Source organism: Rhynchophorus ferrugineus, unplaced genomic scaffold (assembly GCF_030347505.1).
Source record: "Rhynchophorus ferrugineus isolate W39M unplaced genomic scaffold, kcgeb_rfMv2 rfM1, whole genome shotgun sequence".
NCBI classification, from domain to species: Eukaryota; Metazoa; Arthropoda; class Insecta; order Coleoptera; family Curculionidae; genus Rhynchophorus; species Rhynchophorus ferrugineus.
The window spans coordinates 38,764,280-38,791,771 of NW_027472580.1; the positions used below are offsets into that span (position 1 = coordinate 38,764,280).

A 27,492-nucleotide genomic window follows, 5' to 3' on the forward strand; every position below is an offset into this window, starting at 1 on the left:
CACTCGGATTTACGTCACATATCGATGCAAATCTCGGGTTTAGTACGCTTGATCATCTTCAAACACTGCTCCGAATCATCAACTGGTCGTTGTTTTTGGTCGTGAGCTTGCGCGGCACCCACTTTGAGAGCTTTCTCATACCCAACAATTCATGAATTATATGATGTACATGTTCAGTTGGTATCTTTAGTGTATCTGCTATTTCATTCAATTTCAATTTACGGTCATTCAAAGTAATTTTGTGGGTTTTTTTAATGTTTTCGTCGGTAACAACCTCTTTTGGGCATTCACCGTCTCCAGTGCTCATTTCACCACGTCTAAACTTAGCATACCAATCCTTGGTGGTTGGTTTTCATGGGGCGGTGTCCGGTAATTCAACATAAAGCCAAGTTCTTACTTCAACTGTATTTTTTCCATTCAATAAGCAATATGTTATCAACACGAAAAATTACTTTTTATCCATTTTTTCACAATAACAAGAGTTGCTTTACTAAAAATACTATAATTCACAAACTGGTTATCCAACAGCTGTCAAATTTATACACGCATCTTTTGAGTGTTAAGGTTAACTAAAAACATATGGATTAGTCAGTCTAGTCAGGTCGGGGACTTTTCAATTGACCTGTTATGTTGTATATTACATAATATCTCATAGAAAAGGGCAAAACATATTTACATAAGAAAAAAATTTCTATATTATGAACACATAGTTAATGGTCGTGTTGCAGTTGTACAACTTATTCCTGCTATAGATTGCATAGTGTATTGGCCTCTTTAGGTAGGTTGACCTTGACAAACCTTTGTCATGTGAAAAGGGGGCTAAATTAAATATAATGATTTGATAAATATTTAAATACACATTGTACGTATAATATTACAATATAGTTAAGGAATCAAGTAAAACCAAATCGTTTTTAAATTATGATATTCTCTATTTATGTAAAAACTGTAACATTAACATGCAATGTATAGCATTATTCTTAATACAGCGAAAATATAGTCATGTAATAAACATGTAATCTGTAGGGAGTATTTCTACTTTCAACCGCACAGATATTATTTAGTTCACCGACTAATGTCGACTAATTAATACTATATATTATCACAGTATTGATTAAGTTTATAAAATGGACAATGCCTTCGACAATACTAACAAATACAAGGTAATTATTGCCAAAACAATTTAAAATTGTTAAAACGAAAGCAGATTGGAAATTATACGACTGTGATTGTGTTTGATTTTACAATACTAATAATAAATTTTATATTTGATCACTATCGGCCTAAAAATATGAAGCGTATTTTTTGTACAATGATGTTTCCTTCTTTGCATCTATCTTGAAGTAGTCTATCATTTTTGAACTGCCTCCATTCGTAAGTTCGTTTGGCGCCAACAGGTGACCACGTTTTTGTTGAAAAAGTTTTCGGAATGATCTGAAAAACATGCTAAATTAGACTAAATATTATTGACGGGAAGATATGCCGTTACCTTTCTGGCAGGATATTCGCGATTAGCATACAGATAGTAACAAAGCCAAAATATGGCTTGAAGGATACCAATACCCAATATTGACCATCCAAACGCTGAAATAGAGTAAATAAGTACGAGTTATGCAGTGATGATATTTATACAATTATTTAAAGAATATATATATGAATATGGTAACAAGTAACATCCATATTTTAATTGTTTTACATTTTTATATTTTATATAAAATTCTTTTAATATAGGATTCTAAATTGTAAAAAATAAATTACCTATTTGTGTTTGTTATTGCTTTAATATACACACTATAATCATATATCAACTTAAAATTGTTTTATTCATACATGCCCTGTTTAAATAAACAAACATGAGTTACTTTACTTATTATTCTATATTTATGTTTTTAAGAAAAAAGTAACGAAAGGTCATATATACTTATAGTTGATGCTCTGATGTTATTATTATTATGTTATTATGTCCTGAAAATTATCTTACTTATGATACTTTTTATATTTACAGTTATATTATTTAGTGGTGTAGTAATTTAAATTTGTAAATACTTTGTTGATTATTGAAACTTAATTTAAATTGGATTTAATTAAATGCAATTTAAAAAGGTTAGTGACTGTTAGTTCTTGAGATATTTTGCATATATTTTAATGTTTTAATATACGGACATAAATTATTTAAATTAATTATATTGTATATCAAATATATTTCTGATCTGTTGATTATTGTCAAGCAAATTTTAGTGGCATAACGTATCATTTTTATATTATTCTCTATTCTGTGTGCCCCATTATGTGAGACACATGATGAATTTAATAAATCGACAAATTCTCGTTTCGTATAATCGTACTCTATTTACTATTCACTAGCCATGATATAAACATTAAGTGCACAAAAATTACTGCTTTTTTCTGACAATAAAATAACATTTAGAGCATACGCAACTACTTTTCAAGATGTCTCGTATTTAATTCACGCGGCATCCCAATTCCTTGGTATTCAGATTTTTTCGTTCTGTCTTGTAATAAGAAACTATGTTATAATTAAAAAGAAAATAAATTTTGGCTATATATATATTGCTAAATATTCATTATATCAAACAAATATAATTAGCCGTAACCGTAAGCAATATTCAAGGGTCACAAAAAAAAGTTAATATTTGTTTAACTTACTACATAAGGAGAATGAATATCAAGGTCGTTCATCGTCGAGTTTTACTAAATACACTAACTTGACAACTGTTTCGTTACTTAAATGACACGCAGTCAAAAGCTTGACTTCCTCAGCCAGAAAATTCAACGATTTGTAATGTTTATCTAAACCTTGTTATCTGATTAAGCTTATTCATCTTAATAAATACGCAATAGCAGAACTATTACACGTCGTGCGCATAAAATCCTAAATCCAAGCATCAGAAACTTCTTTCGCCTAAAGTTACTACACGGACTGTGATGTCATCACAAGTTATTTAGAGGTTTTGTATTTAGACTACATTATTTTAAAGAAATAAGTTTCGCTTAATATTCGTTTGGGTTACAACTAACGATTTCTTGAGTAGGAATAATTATGTCATATATTAAGAATAAGTTCAACTTCGCCTAAACTTGATATAATATTACTGTACTATCGAAAATACTCAACCTTAAATATGTATATATAAAAACAAGAGTTAATTGTTTCATAATGTAAACCTTTTTATCATATGTATTTACATCGATTGAGCTATATTACAAATGAATAAGGGAATGTATTAATATCTCTGATAAAGCTACTTCTTCCTGAACGTGTAAGTTTTGTGTAATATAATTATTGCTTACTAAGATAAAACACTGGGAAAACGATTAGAAATTTAAAGAAGCCACTGAATAGAAACAATCTGCAAATATACAATATGTATTTTATCTGCTGTAGAAAAAAGTTTAAAATAAACATTTACCGATCTTACATTCATGCAATAATAATCATTCAGTTTAAACAGATCCATGTGGGGTGGGATACCGAGGTGGCCATGTTGCCAAGACAACATCCATTTAAACTATTGCTTATTATGCACTGACGTCATATCATCATAGTAAGTTGTTCGGTGTTTTAGTGGTCAAATTCGAGATGACCAATAACAAACACAATACGTGGTACAAAAATACCCGAAATATTTCATGCAATTTACATCAGGACTTAGGTATGCGCTCGGACTAGGTCCAACAGACTCACTCAAAGATCCCTCGCTCGCGGTTAATCGAATAATTTGGAAGAGAACAAGCAAAATATAAGATTCAGTCACAATACATACTTTAGGATGAATGGTTGTGTTAACAAACATAATTATAGCCCCAAAAAATACTATTTGGTACGGACATCTCCCAGAGATGACGTGAATTGGTCAGTAGATTGTGAATTGCTGAATGGATAACCTACGTTTCACACTGAACTTAATAATTTCATTCATTCAATACAGGAAATACAGGAAGCTTTCTGATATATTAACAACTAACATACATCTTTTCTAACCCAATCCATCCATCGAAATTTGGTAGATACAATTTTATTTTCTCTTTAGATTCTTGATTTAAATTAGAGCCATGCAAGAAAATATTTCAGCCAACGTATCATTATGTATAAATACGTCAATTACATATTCTTACCAATTACTTTTTTACATTTTTTGTAAATCGGTTTTTTTTAATAAAACATTCTGAATAAAATGTCTGATATACCTAATATTCCCGGTGGGTATGGATCTCTATTTTCTCCATATGTAGGAGTTTCCATTGCGTAGAGAAAGTAGATGAAGATTGAGATAAGAAGTACTGGCATAATTACTCCCCAGCAAAGTCTAAAATACAAATTTACTTTACTTTTTGTCATAAACTCCACATCCAAACAAAACTGTCGTAGTCCTAAAAATCGAGAAATGAAATATTTACTAATACTGATCATTATATTTATAATATACTTCAATTACAAAATTACTTATTGTTTAACTTACCGTGTAGGAAAACTACAGCTAATACTTCCATTATGACAAAAACATAAATAATAAAGGTACCACCAAAATGATCGACGAGTTCAAGCATATACTGTCCACCCTAAAATAAAATATAGCATCAGTTAATACGATCACCATACGTAATATCATTGTGTTCTATCATCATATTTAAATATTATTATATGCGTGTATTCTGATTATTTTTTCACTTTAAAAAGATGTTTAATGGGAAAAATTGGTACAATATATATTATAAAAATATTTTTGGCAATAAGGCCTTATCATGCCAAAGTGCCGATATTGCCATCGATCCAATCACTGATACATTTTCTCAGTTCTTCTTAATTTTAAAACAATGTGGCAAGTAAACATCCCTCTGAACAAGTGATAATTAGAACGTGCTATGCCTCGTGAGTACGCCGAGTGCGGCATAATTTCCGGTTTCACATACAAGTGTATTTTTCGCAAGTCTGCGACGTGTGGCAAAACGTTGTACAAGAAAAAGACTAACTCGTAACTTCTTGCATTTCAAATTGTTGCAGTAGTACCAGTTTTCATCGTCAATCACAGAAGTCCACAGAAAACTCTTCTTTTTTTTTGTCTGGCAAAAAATGAAATGGCGATCATCTGAAAACAGTTGGTTGATTAACTGCTAAACTGTCTGAAAGTTTATTTAATTTGAAATGGATTTTTGTTCAATAAAATTTGCAGTTCATTATCTTCGAACTTTTTTGATGCTCTAGACTATTCTTTATCCTCGATATCAAAACTTTCCATGATTAGCTTCTGTATACACTGAATAACTGAATAATGTTAAATGGAAAACTGTTATTTTATGTATAGAAATATCAAAACCATTCATCATCATTCGGTCAGGTTGTTTTATAATGGCTTACATTAATACTTCGCATTTTCATTAACAAATGTCACTGATCAAAATGCATACAAGTATCTTCGGAGATATAATACACTCTTGCACAGCAGGAAAAACACAGTCAAAAAGGTTAAATACTAGATTAAGGGGTCATCAAAATATCTAGCATGGCCTGTACAATATCTTAAACATATATTACTGAAACCTCACCATAATTTAACAGTTATGGCGAGTAGTATTAATAAGGGCTTTATCTTAAATTTTTAAATTATCTTATATATAGCCGATATATAAGTAAAATGTGTGTTCAAAAGAACATATAATTATAACATTTTAGCTTACCGGTGTAACATACATTAAACCAATGAAGAACATCACAGTTGCTGTAGTACATGATATTATCCATGGTTTTAACTTTGGAAAAGCATCATGAATAACAGTGTTAGCTGATGCTTGCAGCGCCGCCAAACTGCCTATACCCAATACGAACAGCATAAAAAAGAAAAGTATGGCAAATAACTATAATAAAAAAACATAAATTGTAATTATTATAAATTCTAAAGTATATATGATTTACCCATGGGACATTGTTGAATTTAGCAATTGCATCTGGATAGGAGATAAATGCTAGGGCTGTGCCTCCACCACTGACTACTTCCGAAACATCAACATTTAATTCTTTAGCTAAGTTTCCAAGTATACCGAAAATAGTAGTTCCAGATAAAAGAGATGTAAATGTATCCAATGTCGTTATCACAAATGCGTCTCTAAAAATATAATTTTAATTTAATTTATGTTTATTTCACTTGTATCTTTTATTATATGTTGAAAATTTTATGTATTTTTTATACATTTTTGTAGTCCTTTACATATCATTCTTGGGTGCAATAGCCAGATAGTATGCAACAAAATATAAAGTAAATAGAGATTTAACTTCATAGCAAATAACTGCTATGTTAAGACCTTAAATCTTTTGATTTGTTCTTGTTTATAGCAAGTTTATTTGTTTGTTTTCAACACAACCTTTTGTATGTGATAAAGAGGATAGCATATTTTGCGACTCTATCATAACCTATATCAGTTTCTTATAATGCATCTCGATCTAAGTGGTATCGTGTACTCGGATATACAAAATTTTTTAAAAAATATGATACCATTTTGCGTCGAAAGATCCCAATCTAACTGGATTGAATATGTGCATATGTATGTGTTTTTGACTCAGAATTGGTTTTATCCGGTATTAGTAAATTTTTGTTTATAACATATAACATTGTAACATATATAGTTTGTCTGCAAAAAGTTAACCTATCTTTACTCAGTTACTAACGGGAAGCTGCAAATGCTGTTATCTTTTGATTTCACTCAATTAATTCATTCAAATTAATTACCTAGAAAAGAAGACAGGTTGACGCTGAGTTGGCAATTGTTCGGCATTTACTCAAAGCTTTTCTTGGTGTAGTTAAGTGAACTTCAGCCAAAACTATAGCAGCTGAAGATAGAAGATCGCAAAAGGTCGATTGAAGATGCTGAACGACCCCTAGCCATAAAATATTCCAAGTAAGAAACATTAAAGCTTTGAAAATCATCCCTAGTCCGTGGATCCCGGCACATGCATCACAGTTCAAGGTCTAAGACCACCAATTGAAGGAGCTCAGTTTCTTAACAGTAAACTTTTGGAATCTGGAATCACCAAAATTTGGAGAACCATTCCGTAGAGGAGTCGCAAACAGTGCTATTTCAAAGATCTTGAAACTCAAACGGGTGAAAAAAAGTACAATTGATACTCAAAAACAATTTTCATAACAACGATAAGATTTCCAGATGGAACAAAAACCACATACATCATAGTGGGCGTTTCTTGAAGAGGGAGTTGTTAAATAACTCGGCCCTGACTATCCGGTTACCTGTTTCAAAACTACCTGAATGGTGAATGTGCAAAGTGAGTGAGATAAGAACTCCCCTAAGAAGTATCGCTTTGTATCGCCATTCAACAAGTCGCCTCTTCTCTCCTTAAAGTAAAGCACTTATTGAAGTAAAATTATGGTTTTCTGTTAGAATGCTGCACCTTACAGATCTCATCTGGTACATGGCTATCTAATTAAACATAATTTGAATACTATTCTGTAAGTTTTCTTCTCCCCATAACTTAAGTTCTTATTATCAGAAAGCACTTTGGCGCGATTGAGTAAAATATTTCATGATATTATAAAGAAGTTTAGGAATATGTGTATAGTTTTAGACAATCGGCTTCTTTTAGTGTATACCTGAGTTGCAAATTTTATATGATAACTATAACGTATATATTAATGGAACAAATATCAATTTCAAATATTTTAGAAGCTAGTGTATTTTCATTTTAGTTTTTGTTCACGATTTTCGATTGATTTCGATTTTCGTTCGTTTAGGCTCACTCACTGCCTTATGTCTGACCCGACCTCATACTAAACTACTATTCTTCTCGTCACAACTCAGTTCAATAAATAACATATACTTATTTGTTGAGTTATTTCTCAAACACAATGTCCTCTTCAAATTCAAATAAATTCTTATGTATGAAATTTATATCGTTCATCATTAAAATATATATTTATATTTAAATATAATAATAATCTGAATTGAAATGATTGAAACCAAGTAATTTTCTTATTAACTCATTTCTTCCCGGTGCTTCGTGTACGCAACACGAAGTTTAACTTCACAAAATGCAGCCAAAATGAACTAAATATACAAGTCATCATGCATGTATTAAAATTCATTCACAAGCTCTCTTTTTATGTGTTTATATTTCCTAATTACTCTAACACTTCGTGAAAAAAAAATTAATCACTGAAAAAAAGTTTTTTCAATATTTTTCAATGATTTATTTCAAGTATCAAAATATATATATTTCAACTTTTATGTGCATATTCTCGAATTTTATATATGTGGAACACACATGTATATTTTTTTCTTGAACATATTTGACCTATGACACTGCAGCGAATGATTCATACATCCGTTCCGCTGACGCAACGTTGGGAGGCTCAGTTTCGTATAGTTACAAGTCGTGAACTGTGCGCTCAAACATAAGAACTCGAATTCTATGTTTGTGCTAATTAAGTGTTCTGTAATCGAAAATCCAATAAGTAAAAACTATATCTGGGTTTGTCTCACCTTTGAAGGATCGGACCTCCGTTTTAAGTTCATCGTATTATAATATTCTACTGTATTTATTTTGTAATCTATCTTATTATTATTTTATTATTTGTCCTATTTTCGGATTATAGAACAAATAAATGGGTTTTTACAAATATAAATTACTAAAAACGGAGGCAATAATAGCTGTTCTTTGGGGTATTAAACACAGAAGAAACCATTGATACAGTCATCACACCTCCGGAAGTAGACGAACTTACTTACGGCGAAGAAATAGAAGATGGACGTATTATTATCAATGACGGGGTGATGAATTACAGTAAATGTGGTAGGCACATTTGAAATTCATGCTACTATAGACGACAAAACAGTACCTGAAACTACACAAAATACTTGAAAAAAAAACAAAACAAAAAAAGAACAAAATGGCAAAATTACAATCAGACTCCTAAAAAGTGTGAAGTCAAATGTGTGGAATAAATAAAGAATAAGTTTGGAAATTTCACATGAGTACAAATGTATAAACTTTTCTTAGACTACCAATTTTGGATTAAATAATATATTTGCTATGTCACGTACTGACTTCATACAGTTCGATTTATTTTCCCATTAAATATCGATTGATGGAGAGCTGGTACCATATGTTGTAACCCAAGATGTTCATATGAGGGAAACCAGTAAGGTTTGCATTCAAGCTGTGGCGCATTTCTTCAGCTGGAAGATGAAACATATGTATATCAGATTGACCCTCATGGTGGAGCTTCACAGAAGACTAATAAAATCCTGGGTTTAGATGAAAGAGTAATAACAAACTTGTTGAAATTTGTTCATGATCCTAAAAATCACACCATATTTTTCGATAACTTCTAGCAAGCCATTACCTACTTACTTTGTTGGTCTGAAATTCTTTGGAGCTGGTACATTGAGAGAAAGCCGAGTGGGTTCCTCTCCACTTCAAACAACAAAAGTCTTAGCGAAAAAACCAACGCGGAGCTTTTATCATAGATTTAATTGTAAAAACAAAGTATTGGCTGTTAAGTGAAATGACAATTTTGATGTAATAGTCGATACCAACTTTGGTACTCTTGTCATAGTCCCTCAACCAAATGTTATCCACCAGTGCAACCAAGGCATGGGAGGTGTAGCTAGATTTGCATAACAATGCCATTGCAAACTATAGAATCAGAATTATAGGCAAAAAATGGTGGTGGCACTTATTCTCCAATGGAATTGGTAGTGCTGTTGTCAACGCCTGGAAAATGTACCAACTGGCAATATGTTTTACCATTAGTCAAAACTATTTCAGACCCCAGATTGCATTAAGTTTATTGAAAAATGAAAAAAATCTGAATTGGATTGAAACCACCAACCGCAGAGAAAAAACACCAACCTTGGACGCCCCATTAGAAACATATTGCCATGAACACTGAAGGAGTACTGAATTTCGAATTAGAGAGAAGAGATGCTAGATTTGCAAAAGCCAGACGATCTACACATGCAAGAAATATCAGGTTCACCTTCACACAGAGTGTTTGTCCAGATGTCATAAGCGAAGTTTTTTCATATAATCAACATTTTTGTACATTCTGAGCTAAGAAAAGTATGTGACGGAAATATCAAAAATTTCTTAATTTTTACCAGGACACTCCAAGCGTTGCACCAGCGCAACATTATATTTGATACATATGGCAACACATACTGCTAGTTTTTAATATTTATGATATTATTTAAATTATTTTAAGGTGAAATTGGAGACATAATACCATAATATTTCATAATTTTTATTTCTGGGAAGAAATGAGTCTTTTTAGCCATTCACTACACCTTTTAAGTAACAAAGCAATTATTTAATTATCATTTCTAACGTTCATAAACAGCCACTTTGATACTTTGACAGTACCGTTACTAAAACAATCTAACATGAAATAATATCACTTCATTACATAAACTTGCCTGTTTATTTTATGATCAAATGAATTAAATGATGAAAACATGATAATAGATCCAAATCCAACATTTAAAGAGAAAAAGCATTGAGATACTGCCGCGTACCATACCTAAAACAGAAAATTAATAAGACAAATTTATGTGAAAACCTGTTCAATTATTGGTTCACTAACATCCGCCTCTAAAAGTTTCGACCATTCTGCGCTAAAAAAATGCTTTATACCATCACCAGCGCCTTCTAAAGTAGCTGCTTTAATAAGGAGCGTTATCATTATAACATACGGGAATAATGCAAGGAAATATGAAGCTTTTCCCGAGCTTTTTACTCCTTTTATAGACACAAGTAATGTTACTATCCAGGATGCGAGTAAACAGAGACTGAGTTTAAGATCCGGAAGGCCTATGCCATCGTCAATGTTAAGTCTTTGTCGAAGAACATCAATTCTGCAATAACAAAGTCATTGGTTAAGGCGATTAAAGTGGTCATATAATAGAATGTTTCCATTTCTTTAATAGTCATAAAATTTTAACTATACCTAAAGAATAATTCCGATGAACTTATAACATTTCCGCCCCCAGATTGATTACTCGAAGCGGACACGCATTCTCTCCCCTCAAGCAGCTCATGGTCATTCCATCCATCGTTACAGTTTATCCAAGGCAAATTGCTCGTGAATGAGTTACCTAAATACACTAGAGTTATTGCCATTAAGGAGCAATAGTAGGTGGCCACACATATAGAACCAATCAACTGTCCAAAACCAATACCTGTAAATAATATATTAATTATAATATGTCATATACATAAGAATATGTATTAAATATTAACTATCTGTTAATTATAATATCTCTGTGATAAAAGTTTTTACTAATTAGCATTACTCTAGTTTAAAAGAGACAGACTAAAATCTGATACATCCAAACATATAACCGAATCGGTCTATGAAATTCGGTTTGTGTTGGCACTGGTTATCATATTTCTGCAAAATTATTCAAAACATTAATGATAACAATCAGAGTTAGCGGAGGTTATAAACAAAGCAATTTTTTTTATGCTTCTTTTGATACATTTTTAATTGTTATTGGTGTTTTAATTGTTGCTAATGTGTTTATAAGTTGTGAAAATTTTGATTAAAAATGACAAAGCCACTAAACCGTCAGAGTCAGGAATTCATTGCATCTCTAATCAGTTACCTCGAACAAGAAAAAGATAATGGGGGTCCCCTCTTGCCAATAAAACATAGCAATGTTACCGCATCAACTCTAAGTTTTAGTTCAGTTTGGCTTTGACATACAAGAAAATTGTAATCTAAATAAAATAATTGAACAATAATGTTATCAAATATAATTTATTTTAACATTATAGTACATCTAATACATATATTATCGAAGGATTTAAAACTACAATTAAGAACACAGGTATAATAGTTTGTAGGTAGAGTTGTTTTATTTACATTGAACTCCTTTCCACACCTCCCATTAGGTAGAGTTTCTAGGCGCGTTTTTTATGTAGTTTTATCCCCCTGGAGGTCTCTTCATAAAATTAATCACTGAATTCTGTCTAATGCATATCTACATTATCCATCTGGGAATCATCCATAAAAAAACTTAAGCATATGCAGGATATTTTTGAATCATGTAAATGTTAGAATAACATAGGATTTGTTACTTATAATATTTTTAGTAATACAATGCAGATATATTATTGTCCATGGTTTAAACTGGCATCAGGCTTAGAATTCCACCTCATAGATGGTGAGGATAAATAGTTCAATATACGTATAACAAAACAACTCTAACCTACAAACAATTGTGGCTGTTTAATGAACTGTAGTTAAAGTTTTTCGGAAATTCTTCATCTTCTACAATGTTAAAATATATTATATTTGATAACGTTATTTTTGTCATATGCATTATACATGGATATGCATATATAGGTTTTTACTTACATTTCAAAACGGGAGACATTTTCTCGTACATTTTCACATTTCCCCTACTAGAAAACTGGCCTAATGCCATCTCCATGTAGTAAAGAGGCCGACCTATAACAGTCAGCACGATTAGATAAGGAATCAAGAATGCCGCGCCGCCATTTTCTTTAGCTGTAAACGGAAACCTCCAGATATTGCCTAAGCCCACTGACATGGCGATACAGGACATAAGAAATTCCAATCCGTGTCCCCATTGTGCACGATTTTCGGTCTCTTCCTCACCAGCTTCATCAGCCTAAAAACGACAATGAGAACTATACTGTTTAGATTATTTTTTCGGTTTTGAACTAACCAAATGTACGTTTTTATCTATGGGTAAAAGTAGTTAACTTTTGCTCATATGTACTTTATATTTACTTTGCATTTTGCAGAAATATTATTTGACACCTCAACTACGTTGATTAATAGTGACTTATAAGGCAATAGATCATATATGACATTAGTTTAGATAAACAAAACCCGTGAATTGTTTATTGGTGAAATAAATCCAATTAAACTAATGTCTACGTGAGCGATAAGGTTCATTAATACACGTACAAATGATGGCTAATGTTATTTAATCGCTATAATATTTTCAATTCAATCCCTTGTTTGTATTCGGCTGCGAGCATAGTCTAAAAATCAATACCTACAATTTTGTATAAAATGCTAAATGACAAATATATATACCGAAAATAAATATAAACAGTATATTTACGTCCGAAGATATTACAATCTAATCAACAGTGTTCCAATAGAGATGCGAAAAGAAGTCAGAGAAAAATGAAAATCCAGATGAAAGTGGATGCAAAATTAGAAGCCAAAAAAAGAGTTAATGTACTCCTATCTAGAAGAGCTATCAGCATACAACGAATCCGATTCGAGTCGACTAGATCATAGAATAGTGGTAATTGGTGTAATAAACTGAACATTCTTTTTAACCAACAATTCTTTGAAAACCAACAAACACATTTTGCAGTTTTCGTAGACGTGACACAAGCCTTTAACAAAGTTTGATATATATGCTCTGCAACAGTGATATGCCAAAACTGAAGGAAATTACGATAGCTAAATTCGCTAATTATTGTAGAAGTATCCATAAAGGAATTTCAGGCAGCTAACGATAAAGTAATAGACTGAAATTAAAATATGCTATATGCTAAAATAGAAATATGCTAGTTAATACTACCAACTTTATCAACAATAGACTAAACTCTTACAACACCGGCCTTAAACTATACAATAAAGCATATGAGAATAATACAATATATTTAGGTATGTCAGTGAATGTTAAATTGTAACCAAACGAGCATATTGCAATGAAATTTGAGGAGCAGAAAATAAAATATAGACAGATGTGTTAAAATCAAACATGGCTACATGGTATATAAATGTGAGGTTGCACCCGGGACACCTATATAAAGAACTTTCAAGTATTTGAGAACAAGGTGCAGCTTAACGCTTTGAATAAATCTTGACATGCACGCAATGTGCGCAAAAAAATTCCATTGAGACCTAAGAATGCGGGTGGTCAAAGAACAAATCAAAAGATTCGCTGGAAAACACGAAGCCAGACTCACATGTTTTATAGCTACTGGATGGACAACATATCGTTAGCAGAGTAAAGAGGGTCAAACCCTGAGAACATTTACAGTAGTGCAGAGGCAAAAGGGGGTCTAAAGTGATAACATAACTTCAGGTTACCTTGGATGAACTATACTATCTATAAACTCATTAATGTTAAAAATACATTAATGTTTGGTATAGTTAACTATCATATGCTTATTTTGTCTGTGTTGCAGTTGTAAATTATATTTACGATAAACTTTTACGTTGCATGTTTTATCAGAAATTCTTGTAATCAAGAAACTTAATAAATTTCTTAAATTAAGATGCTTATTGTTAAAATAGGTTGTTATTGAGTATATTTAGCCAAAAGGTGCATTTGAAGAAATAACTTTCTTCATTCAACTTCAAGATTTAGTTAAGCTACAACATCTGCATGAATAATCATAAAAAAACAGGCAATAGACAAAATAATATGAATACCATGCAATATAGCACATCTTGTTTAATGCTGGAAAAATTACTTCCGTGTAAATAACACGACGCGTGAGTATTGTTCAGTTTACATGTTAAGTATTGTAGATTATACTTCAATGTACTACCTACTTTGTTATGTGACGGTTGAACCAAAAGATAGGTGAAATATGTCATCCATCGCACTTCCAAACTGGGCAAATCGTTGGTATTCGTTTAGTAGCAGCGTCTGTGATGAAAGCAGCTGAACTGTTTAAAGTCACTGGCTGAAATACTGCGAATCAATATATCAAGAGCCACAATGATGAAGTTCTTACTATGACCATTATATTGTTGCCAAAAAACAACCATATTCCAATACGATGATGCGTCCATACATACGGCCACAAATGTTCAATCTCTGTTGAGAATATCAACAAATATCGTCTCTGGCCACCAAAATCTCCAGACCTCAACAGAATTGAATCGTTATAGAGTTTTTTAGCAGAATGTGATGAATAGATTTCCATCTCTAACCACATAGAAGCGGTTGGTCGACGTTTTGGTACAAGAATGAGACAACATTCTATTGGAAACCATTCAAACGCTCCACGAAATTATTACGCGAAGAACAGCAGCTGTTTAAAAGCAAATGGTGGCCCAACAAATTATTAATAAATGAATATTGTGTATATGTCAGGAATGTCAGGTCATTCATATTAGTTTGATCATACCTTGAATAGAAAAATGGACTCAAGGTAATTTGAAGCTATGCCTTCATTAAAAATATTATTTCTTAAATACGGGATGTATGGGGACCAAGATAATTAATGAATTTAATTCCTTAAAACCAGTTCACATTTCTATTATTAGCAGAGTTTTTTGACTTTTATGTACCAGATATTGATAATGATTTACTTAAACAATGCCACGCATCAAAATTCATTTCAAACTTCCTGGTAATTTTCAAACAAACATGCTAATCTTGTTTAACAACATTTCTATTTGCTATAAGCCATGATCTCGTTAATTGAATTTCAATATTTGTTCTTTTCGGGTAATAAGAAAGGTATGTAGCAAAAACATATTTGTATCATAATCTAGAAAAATAGAATTTATATGTTTCGCAAGTTTCGATGAATTTGTATTAGAACCAGGACAATAACAAGTTTCTAGATATATTCAGAGCGATCAAATAATACAAGAGCTACTAATTATTTTTCGACTTTCTAATTATATAAGCTCAATTTTTATACATTTATTAAACAATTTTTATATAATACTTTTTGTATTTTTATATACACATACATAATATACATTCACATCCAACCTCATTCATATATCGTTACTGGCATGAAAGATAATTAATTGCAATTCTTAAGATTTTCACCGACACCGCCAACTCTTCAAATGTTTATTTTAATTTACAGAACATGATAACTTCTATAAGTTTTTGTCCCCCATGAACAAGAATATCTATAGATTGTACTGATCTCCTACAATAACTATTGTTACTTAGACTATAGTTGGAAAATAAGCTTTACAGAACAGAGTTATTGTCAATAGATCGTGTTATTTTTATTAACATGCGCTCACATGTTTTGTGATTAAAATTTATTGATTGAATTTAATTTTTTAAAAAAATGTCAAATCAAGAATTTGAACTCGCGGTATATATATTTTATGATGCTCTATTAATAACAGACTCATGTTTTTAATTATCAGATGTACAACTTCAAAATATATAAACGTTATAATACAATTCAAGTCAATATTTTGATTAAAAAAATCGATGGTGGTGTGGTTGATGGTGTAGGCATTTTTAGTTTTATAGAAACGAGCAATTATATCTATATTTGTATTTATAAAACCTATTTCAACAATAAATTTACGTTTTTATTCCACAAAAACACAATAATATAATATTTGATTTATGGCTCTAAACCCAATTAAGTCCGTAATAATAAAGATACCGTGTTTGTTTATCATTTTGCATCAATATGTTATCCATAACAATGATATTTTTACGATCAAGTTGCAAAGTCACTTAACTATTAGTAGTAAAATTTCTAATCATTATTTCGTGACTATGAATTCAAATATATATTTGTTTTACCAATTATAAAATTGAAACCTGTAAAAAAAATAAATAATCATTTTTCGAATATTTTGGTTTTTCCTTACCAATAATCAGTTGGTTTTCCTATTTTTATTCCTCAAGTTTCGATACTAAAGATTAATCTCGCGCTGGTCATCAAATTGTTGAAAGAGTCGAAATTTTTTTAATAACACCAAGCCACTGATATATTTCATCTCGAGACATCGCTAATTAAATTATTAAATATTAACCATAAAATAGTTATGAACCGTTTATATAACACTGTATTCCAAAAGAAGCTCGATATATTGGTTTCACATTAATTGACAGTAAAAAATTTAGTAGACCTAGATTTCATTTATAAGTCGCTACTAAAACGAAATCAAGTCGAGCCATTTTTAAAACGAAATATTACACATGACAAAGTCGTACTCGAAGTCCGGAGAACTTCTTCATAAACGGTTTCAGAATCTGCCTTAACACCAAGAAAGGTGATGTTAATAGTTTGGGTTTGAAAATCAATTTGTTTTTATCATAAATCATATCGTTTTGAGTAAATAAGGCCAAAGCAATCAAGTAAGCTTTCAGTTACCAACGACTAATATGATTGAAGCAGACGACTTAAAAAACGTCCAGAATTGATCACCATGTTGGCTCAAACAAATTTTTAGTGACTTCAGAAAAATTGGAAAAGACTGACTGAATGAAAAAAAAAATTAAAGTTTTGATGTTCTTACAGAATAGCTCGAAGCTTGATGATTGAGTCTGATTTGAGTTTAAAAAGCATTTTAATATGTTCGCCTTGGAAAACATGATAAAAATACTCGATAAAAATACTCGATAAAAATACTCGAAATTATGAAAACGCAACTTTGAAATATTATTAATTTTATATATTTTTAGAAATTAATGTCGAATAGGTAATTTTTGATATGATGTAATCTAGGGCCACTGAGCATAATTAGTTGTAATTGGGTAGATCTAAGAGGGAGAAGTTATGAGTGGTTTCAAAATGTGATCAGTGAGTTTAACTATGAAGGCAACAGAGTTGTATGGATTTATTACACTGATAGATTTTAAGTGATTATTTCAGTTGGTTGTTGAAAGAAAGCATAGGTTTGCTTAGTATAAACGTGAACTAATTTTGCAACACCAAATATCTATCTATATAGAAATTTTCATCTTATTATACCCACTACATTTTCCGGCTATTTTCTCCTAGGCACTAATTATTTAATACAAAAACATATGGCCACTGCATAATATCAATAATTAGATCACTCATCGGTCATGATATACGTAGGACATCAAAAATACGGAAAATAATATTTTGAGTAAGACATAAAGTTCCACTCCTCAATACATTTTCAATTCTTATTTTAAAATGAACTGGCCAAAATTATATTAAGATAAATACAGATTGAAGACAATGCAAAAAATCAACTAATATATTTAAAAAATTTATTGGTACTTACTTTGTAAGGGATATTGTTTCCATTCTTCGTTTTATCTAAATCTCCCAATTCGGCAGTAAAGGCGGGGTTATCCCTACCATCAAACTGAAACAAATTAAAAATATAATTATAAACATACATAAAATAGCCAGAATTACATTTTGCGGTGAAGGCAACCGAAAAGTTTCAAGACTGTGTAACTGAAAATGCACCGGCATAGATTTCTCAAGTAAATCGAGCACCGGTTTCTTTTCAATCCAAATTTATTTCGCACCCTTCAGAGTAAACTATTCCTAACGCATATTTTCTTAAAAACTCATTGAACTTAAAGCACTAGATAGGTTTCGTTCTATTATCAAAGACCAGTACTTCATTAATTTCTTAATAATCAAATAGGTTGAGAAAAAATTATAAAACCAAATGTGATTAACTATCACGCAGACTTATTTCACTGCCACTAGTAATATCTAACGTATTCGAAAAACTGGCGTTGAAAAGAATAAATCCAATTACAAAGCGAAAAAAAATTCTACACATATAACATCAGTTTGGTTTTGTTAACAAATATTATAATATAGATTGATGATTGACCTGGTGCATAGAATAACAGATGTAATTGAAAAGATTTATGAAGGTATATTCAGCTAGGTATATTGATGTAGGACAAGTCTTCAATAAGGTATGGCATGACGGCTTTGTTCATAAGCTACAGAAAATGTTAGCGAAACAACACACTAAACTAATCTAACATTACAGCCAGAATATTTAGTGTCAAACAAGAGGAAGCCTACTCTACAATATCAGGTGTACTGCAAGGAAGTGCATTAGAACCAATTATTTACCTACTCTACAAATATAATATACCATAAATCGAAAATATCACGTTAGCTACATTTGCTGATGACACTGCTATTCTTGCTGCCGAAGAGAAATAAATCACATGGAAATTACAACAATCAAGTGACAATATAAATAATAATTCGGCCCAAACCTGGAAAATAAATATTAATGAAGGTATATCTGTGCATGTGCATTTCACGTATAATCAGACTGCGCAAGTACCAATAACAATAAATAACACTATAAAGCAAGGCCATGGCATTATGTTGAAATGAATCTTGATGCAAAATTTCGTTGGAAAGAATAGATAAAAAACAAAAGGAAAGAACTGGAGTTAACATATAAGAAAATGTATTGGTTATTTGAACAAAATCACAATTATCAGTACATAATAAGTTGCTATTATACAAGCAAGTGTTGAAACCTATATGGCATACGGAATTCAATTATGGGGATGTTCGCGAAAAGTAATATAAATACAATACAACAAATTTACATTAAAACTACAGGATTGATTAGTCACACCGAAACCGACTTCAGATACCGACTGTCACTCAGGAAAACCAAAAAATTACAGAGACATGAGGACTCCATTTTTATAACAATATCGAAGTAATACGACTGTTGAATAATACCAGAACAGTACACAGACTCAAAATAATCAAAAAGAAAGAAAAAATTGTAGGTTAGTTGGTAACGATTAATATCAATGCAATAAATACATTTATATATATAAATATATTTATATATATATATATATATATATATATATATATATATATCAAAATATTGACACTTGCATAAACGTTATAATAATAATACCATTTTTATGTTATTTAAATTGATATATTTCGCAATTATAGAATGTGAAGGACGTGATATTGATAGCAGCAGTAGTAATTAATATTTCAAACAGCTATTAGCATGGCAGTGCCGCTTAAATAACCATAAATAATTTGTAAAATATCTATAAAATTTGTATATGCAATAAAATTTCCACATTTACAAATTACAAATTCTATATAATAGCTCTTTGTCAACCCATTTTGTATAACTGAAAGCTCACTAATTCGAACTAATTATTTTTAACATCAAAACCGCATATATCACCATATAATTCCTCTTACATTTATAATTATATTTTTCACGCATTAATATTTAGTATACTAGTATTTTTCATGTTCTATCTGCAAACTGTCATCGTTTCGGGGACGTTTTTCTTCAGAATTGGTTTGTCTTCTAATATTCTACCCTAACGCACCAATCATAAGATAGCGATTTTTAAGCTTATAATTATCATGATGTTTCAATTGTTTATTTCAAGTTGCGATCAAAAGAACATTATTGTCTATCTAAATACTACATTATTATCTCTCTATTTTCATACGTTTCTTTTCTCGTTTCGTTAATATATACTTTTCGCGGGTTCGTATCCTGCTCGGGCATGATTTACTTAATGGGACTGTAATTGGAAATGTTTTTTATAGGCAACAGTGGAAAATTCGACAAGGAATAACTCAGTCACGCCATTAACCAGGCTGGGTAAGACCGGATGTATCTGTGATGGTCTCTAAATTGGTCTCTGGCCAGTCGGTAGCCTTAATGCCGGGAACCATGGTTCGGAGCCCAGCTCGGTTAAGCTGTAGGCCCAGTCCAGATAAACCCTGGTTGCTAAAAAAAGACTTGAAGACTGAGAAATGTTTACTTTCCTCATAAATAATTAGGTTAACAATAAAGGCGATTTTTTATTATATGGACATATTAAAATAGATTTTTACTCGCTATAAAATCTTTGAATCAACATTTCATTAAAATGCTCTTCAATATCTTCTTTTTTTCTGAAATAATATACTCCTTAGTTATTCTTAATAAATTAATAAAACGGAAAAACTACCGTACCATACCATAGTACCAAATTTTTTAACGGAATATGATTTCTAATGTGATATATGTCATACTGTACACCTATTAATATCTTAAGATTAACATCTATAAATACTGGTGTCCAAATACTGTATTTTGAAAAATAGCTTGCATAGATATTTATATAACAATTCTTTGTATATATAACCTTATAAAATCTGCAAAAGCATAAGATATATGCTAGTTATAACAACGAGAAAATATCAAAAGAACAATAAAACCATCAATTATCAAGCTATTGTAAATAAATCAAGCTGCATTGTTAGCAGACCTTCGAACAACTTACAATCAAGATTGCTTCCTGTTTTAGGTACTCTGAAACTAATGTTGAGAATACTTTTATTGAAGCAGAGTTTTTTTTTAACAAGACAAATACTTATTTAACCACTTTTTTTAATATTTAACGGTAATTTTCTTATTTCTGCCGATAATCAGTTTGAAATTGTTTCTATGACTGAAGGAAAAGTAATTTTGTTTAATAGTTAATTGGTAACTTACTGATAATACTTTCGTACCGTTATTCGCTTACTCTGTCGAAAGTTATTGAATTTTGAAAGTAAAAATTCCAGAAGATAACTTTTATCACATTTTTCTTTTTTTTACATAACTAACACTAAATAGTAGATTTTTTGTAATATTTTGGAGTCTGAGCTGAGATGATGAGGGACGAGATAAAAACATCTGAGTTGATACGACGAGCAAAACAGTTTTAAGATGGTTGATGTACTAAAAGTAAATAAGAGTACAACGAAAATGCAAACACAAAAATAAATAATCAATTGGTCTACCGTGTGCTATATGTACAGCATGACTTGATAAAATTCCATATGTCGTAAATCTATCAAACTTAATTCACATTCAGATAAATTAATTTATACTTTTTTATAACAAAATTTATTGTAAACTTGCTAAACTCTAAACAGCTTAATGTTATCTCAATATAATTCACTTTTATTTATATACATCTACGACTAATTCTATTGAAAAGAAAGGTTAATAATTCACACGTTTAGGTTCACTCAAGGGCCGGCTGATTTTTCTATCTAGTTGTAAAACAATTTATAGGGTTTTGCCAGACGTGTCATTTTCGACTGACGCACTCGATAAAGAGAGAAAAAAATAGTAAATTATGGCGGAATAAAACTAATCCCTTCAATTAAATCATAAATTAGAAAATCCTAATAAAAAAAGATAAGTAACCTCTGCATTCGCGCGTATTGCGGAGCAAACAATAACGAATAAAATTACAGTAATAAAAACTAAATGAAGTCGGTAGGGTATACATGTTTTCAATAAAAGGTGTTTGAAACGCGATATTAATTAGTATGTGTTTTCCTTGTTATCTGTTTTTCACATTATTTATTTTATATTACGTCAAACTTAATTAAAAAAGATTTTGATTTTATAATTATCGTTCCATATAAAATTTCGTAGTTCATTATTTCGTCTACTTTTCTACGTCTATTTCTTTACCACCAAGTTTGTCTCAAAACATGGAAAAACCAAGTTACCGTTATAGTCCTACACCATAATATGATCGTAGAGTTGACTAATTTTAGTCATATCTATCTTTGTTTATTATTTTTTATTATTACTTAAATTAATTTATATCTCATTATATCCCATAAGCCCCGCATAGTTGTCTAATAAGCCAGCTCGTTTACAAAAACGTGCCAAGTACGAATTACATTATTGCACAGTTGTAAAAATATAATTTAAAAAATTTTGCTAAAACCACATAATGCTAGAGGAAGATTTTATTATACCAAAAATAAAATAAATAATCTTATAATATTACTAATGTAAGGTCATGAAAGGCCGATGAATATAACGATAGTCCATTCAAAGTTTATTTGTATATGAGTCATCAAATTTTGTGACGTCAAAACATCGCAATGTTGCCGCATCAACTCTAAGTTTTAGTTCACTTTATCTTTGACATTTTCAACATTTTAGAAATTCTAATCCAAATAAAATAATTGAACAAAAATTTTCTCAAATATAATTTATTTAACATTATAGTGCATCTAAAAACTACAGTTAATTATAAAGCCACAATAGTTTATAGGTCAGAGTTATAACATCTTATCACTATTGCTTTCAAAAATTTTTATATACGTCTGACAACTGGACGACTTTGACAGGCTCATTCGCTGGCGTGTTCTAATCACACAGCTCTGTGTCTCTTTTTAACTAAAATAAAATGAGAAGGAAAGTATTGTCTGATTTTAAAACGAATTTACAAATTGCGGCAGGCAATACATTAAACATCATGATTACTCAAATACAAATAAACATTGAATAGACTATATGTAATATGGATTAGAGTTGATTACCCTGTAGTTTATTCAATACATCAAAGGAGATCTTGTTTGAAATTGATGCATTGATATATAACTGAATAGCTATTCGTTAGTCTCGCTAGAGAACGGTTGGACCAATTTAAAAAATGTTTGTTTTGTAAATATATGTGGAGGTCTAGGAAAGGTTCGTATAATGAGAAAACACGAAGTAATTGAAAGAGAAATGGTAAAAGGGATAATGTTGTTTCCCATAAAAAATCTCACTGTCACATTCACATTCACATTTTTGTTGATAGTCAAATATCCATAGGTACGTTTAGAAATGTACTTTGCAGTATTCGTTAATCTGTAGACCCTGTGCGTTCGGGTAAAAGCGGAATTTGCAATCAGAAATAGTCGCCGAACGGTCGCCATTTCTGACGCTGCCTGTGAGTGGGTTAGATCGCTGAGGGCATATTTTTATTAATAAAAGCCAACAATTGGTTTTAAAAATGGAAGTCCAAAAGTAAGCATCGTTTGATTTTTTGATTGATTTTATTTAAATTATTTTGAATAATTTATTAATATAAATATTACATTTATAGAGAGAATTTAGAGTGTCAATTCTGCAAGAAAACATTCCTGGGCATAATCCATTATTTTAACTAACATTATGAAAAAACGTCTAGAGTACTACAGCCACCAGCTCGAGGTAGTCAATTCATTAATGGAGTCCGCCAAGAATAATAACAAAAATTGCATTGACTTGTAAACTACAAAAAGTGTATGTATCAATCAAACAATATTAAAATTTAAAAAATAACTTAAATTACTTTAATACATCTCCATCTGTGTTTACATTTTGACAAATTTATTGGTAGTCATGTCAATGTCTCATCAAATCAAAAACATATTTAAATAAAAACAGATTTAGATGTTAGTTTCGCCATCACATTCAAATACGCTGTATTGATTTTATACAGCATACATTTTCTTACATTTAATTCTACCAATTTAGTCAGTATCGCAGGGCATTTATATATATACCGGATTATACCCGAACGCACAGGGTCTGCAAACTAACGATTTCTGTACTTTACGATTAGAATACATATAAATAAACATTGAAGATCATTTATTGTCACTGAGCGTTTAACACTTTACCATGATCTATATTTCGTACAAATGTAGGTATTTTTTGTTAGGAACGTTAATCCTATATCGTGAAAATCAGGTAAAAAATAATAACTTCTACGTCAAATGTGACAAACTATATGCTACCGGTAATTTCGAATAGTATTCTAATTCCTATCGAATAAATATTTGACTATAAAGCAAGCATACTTTGTAAGACCAAGCACGATACAATTAAATTGAGCGATTCTGCAGAAGACCGTCCCATCGCCTTTGCCACTACGCCACCAACCCGGCTTCAACTAACATTATGAAATACATCTAAAGTACGTCAGCTGCCAGCTAGAGGTAGTCAATTCATTAATAGAGTTTGTCCGTCAAGAATAATAACAAAAATGTCATTGATTTGTAAACTATAAAAGTGTATATATCAATCAAGCAATATTAAAATAACAATCAAGTCAACATACATATCACTTTAATACATTTTCATATATGTTTACAATTTGACAAATTTATAGGTAATCAGATCAATATTTAAATCAAAAACATATTTAAATAAAAACAAATTAAGATGTTACTTTCGCCATAACATTCAAATTCACTGTTTTGATATTATATAGCATACATTTACTTAAATTTAATTCTACCAATTTAGTCAGTATCGAAGGGCAATTGCGATTATACCCCAACGCACAGGGTCTGTAGACTAACGATTGCTGTACTTTACGATTAGAATATATATAAATAAACATTGAGGATCATTTATCGTCACTTAGCGTTTCACACTTTACCATGATCTATATTTCATACAAAGGTAGGTATTTGTTGTTAGGAACGTTAATCCTATAAGGTGAAATTCAAATGAAAAATAATAACTTATACGTCAAATGTGCTAAAACTATATGCTGCCTGTAATTTCGAAAAGTATCGCTGTCGAGTAAATATTTGCCTATAAAGCAAGCATACTTTGTAAGAGCAAGCACGATATAATGAAATTGAGCGATTCCGCAGAAGCAGTGCTCTTGTTATCCAGAAACAAGCCGCATTCCACTATGGTCCGAAAATATATTGTTGAGGAAATGACATTTTTTAATGTTGTAAGTATACAGCGGTTAACCTACTGGATTATGTCTGTTTGAAAACCAAAATTTAAAAAACTGCTCCCACCATCACATCAATTACGCTAATTGGTTTCTTTACTTCTTGAACAACATTCAAATATATAATAGTTGTTTCCAGCTAACGAAGTTTTACGCAATGCATATTGTATGGGACAATTTAAGATGTTATACCATAAAAGATTTTTTGTTACATATATTTGTATCAGAAATAGTTTAACAAAATCATAAAAAATTACATATACCAGGACACATTTGTCAGTTACCAAGAGCGCTGTTATCTCTACCATATGCAGATAACCAATTATTAGAAGTTGATTTTATGGTATGGGTATAATCCGGATGTGTGCTCACAATTTAACAGTTAAGCAAGATATTGTCTCAGAACTACAAATTTTCCTTCATCAGAACAAAGATTAAGTAAAAATATTCAAAATAGCATTGGATGGCATCTGGCAGTCAAAATATCGTCATCAGGCCTGACAAAACAACTAACGGTGAATACACGAGCAGCTACTTCCGGCACTATTCGTAGATTGGTCGGAGCAATATACTCGTTACTAGCTAAATACATTTTTTACTATTTACTACAACATATATGTAGTTCTTGTTTTTAGATTTGGCAACACAGTAGAGTACTGCAATCTAAGCCTTCCTCAAAAGAAATGACGGTAAACAGTATTGCTCTGATTTAATGTTGTGCATTTATTTGCTTAACTATTAAAGCGTTTGGTATGACTTTTTATACAGTTATTTCTTGACGTTCCTTTTTACTTCAAATGAACGCCTTTTAATTTAACATCAGCGCTTTAACAGCATTACAAATATGGAGAATCAAAGGTAAGTTTAGTTTCAGTTATTACAAATAAAATAAATTAATGAAATGACTTAACTAACTGATTAAAATTTTGCAGTGAAAGTAAATTAATATGGCAAGTTTGGAATAAAACATACTTAGCAGCAAGATTAAGAAGCAGACATATGCGAAAATTTCACCATGAGCTAACTGCACAACTAAAGCAGATGACAAAAATCAAGAATCATCTGTCTTCTCTGTGTCCTCAACTTAATTATTTTAGTATCCATACATACTGAATTTCGGCACTATCTTTTTCGGATCCATAATATAGATGTTAAACAATCTAATCTATATTTTAAGAATTTGTAAGGCTTGAAAGATGGAAGCCACAGGACGACAAAGAAAAAAATTAAGGTTTAAAGACTTTTTAAAGACAAAAATCAAGAATCATTTGCCCTCTCTGTCCTCAACTTAGTGATTTTAGTATCCATACATACTGAATTTCGGCACTATCTTTTTCGGATCCATAATACAGATGTTAAACAATCTAATCTATATTTTAAGAATTTGTAAGGCTTGAAAGATGGAAGCCACATGACGATAAAGAAAAAAATTATGATTTAAAGACTTTTTCAGAAAACATGTAGTTAAGAAGTTTCAAGAAGTTAAGAAGCTGACTGTATAAGGAGTAACCGTCAAAGTAGTAATTTCCCGAAAAGTATCGATGTGATTGTGATCTAAAGAATAAATGTTAGGTAGGGTACGATAAGCCAGAAGAGTTATTGGCAAAATATTAATTTGAGTCTGTCTAATTTGAGATAAATATTTTTTTTTTGTTAAGAATACTCTAAGACTTTATAATGAAGCAAATACAAGTAGACAATATGAATCCCAGAATAATATCCCAAAATTTAATTTTGACAAGGTATGAAGAAGAAGAGGAAGAAGAAGAAGATTGCAGAAATGAAGGAAAAGATTGAATACAATGAATCCTAAAAAAGTAGCTATTTGGGAAAGTATTAAAAAACGCAACAGCTGTATGATTTGTTGATAAGGAAGAGTAATCTGCCAAAATATCAAAGAAGAGAAAAGCAGACCTAAGAAGAAACAAAGGATAATACTTGAAAATTAAATACTATAAATATATTTAAAAAAAATTAATATCATTGAGTGTTTAGATACAGTCCTTGATTACATTAAATATGGTGGTGGGTTTTTAGTGGGTAAGCCCTTTTTGGATGAAATATATTAACCTTGCCTTTATTTGGGAAAATGTTTTATAGCAACTTTTATTATATTGTAAATAATTAGTAATTAGTGAGAAAAGTATAAATTAATGTATCTACAAGGAAGTTGTAATAAAATTTCAAAGCTTTTTTGTGCATACGTTATCAATATGTTTAATGTATTGCCTG

At 30.7% G+C, this 27,492-nt stretch overlaps 1 protein-coding gene across 1 annotated transcript in view; it reads right to left on the reverse strand.

The window, feature by feature from the left end:
- Positions 1-911: 911 nt before the first annotated feature.
- LOC143197045 (sodium-dependent nutrient amino acid transporter 1) overlaps positions 912-27,492 on the reverse strand; it is a 37,116-nt gene continuing 10,535 nt past the window's right edge. Inside the window, exons 2-12 of the mRNA XM_076405129.1 lie at positions 18,000-18,083; positions 12,387-12,663; positions 10,974-11,205; positions 10,611-10,881; positions 10,444-10,547; positions 5,933-6,122; positions 5,698-5,874; positions 4,482-4,581; positions 4,210-4,392; positions 1,490-1,584; positions 912-1,434 (exon numbers count right to left, since the gene is read on the reverse strand). Of these exons, the coding sequence (XP_076261244.1) occupies positions 1,276-1,434; positions 1,490-1,584; positions 4,210-4,392; positions 4,482-4,581; positions 5,698-5,874; positions 5,933-6,122; positions 10,444-10,547; positions 10,611-10,881; positions 10,974-11,205; positions 12,387-12,663; positions 18,000-18,083 (1,872 nt within the window). The 3' untranslated portion in view covers positions 912-1,275. The remainder of the gene's footprint in view (positions 1,435-1,489; positions 1,585-4,209; positions 4,393-4,481; positions 4,582-5,697; positions 5,875-5,932; positions 6,123-10,443; positions 10,548-10,610; positions 10,882-10,973; positions 11,206-12,386; positions 12,664-17,999; positions 18,084-27,492) is intronic.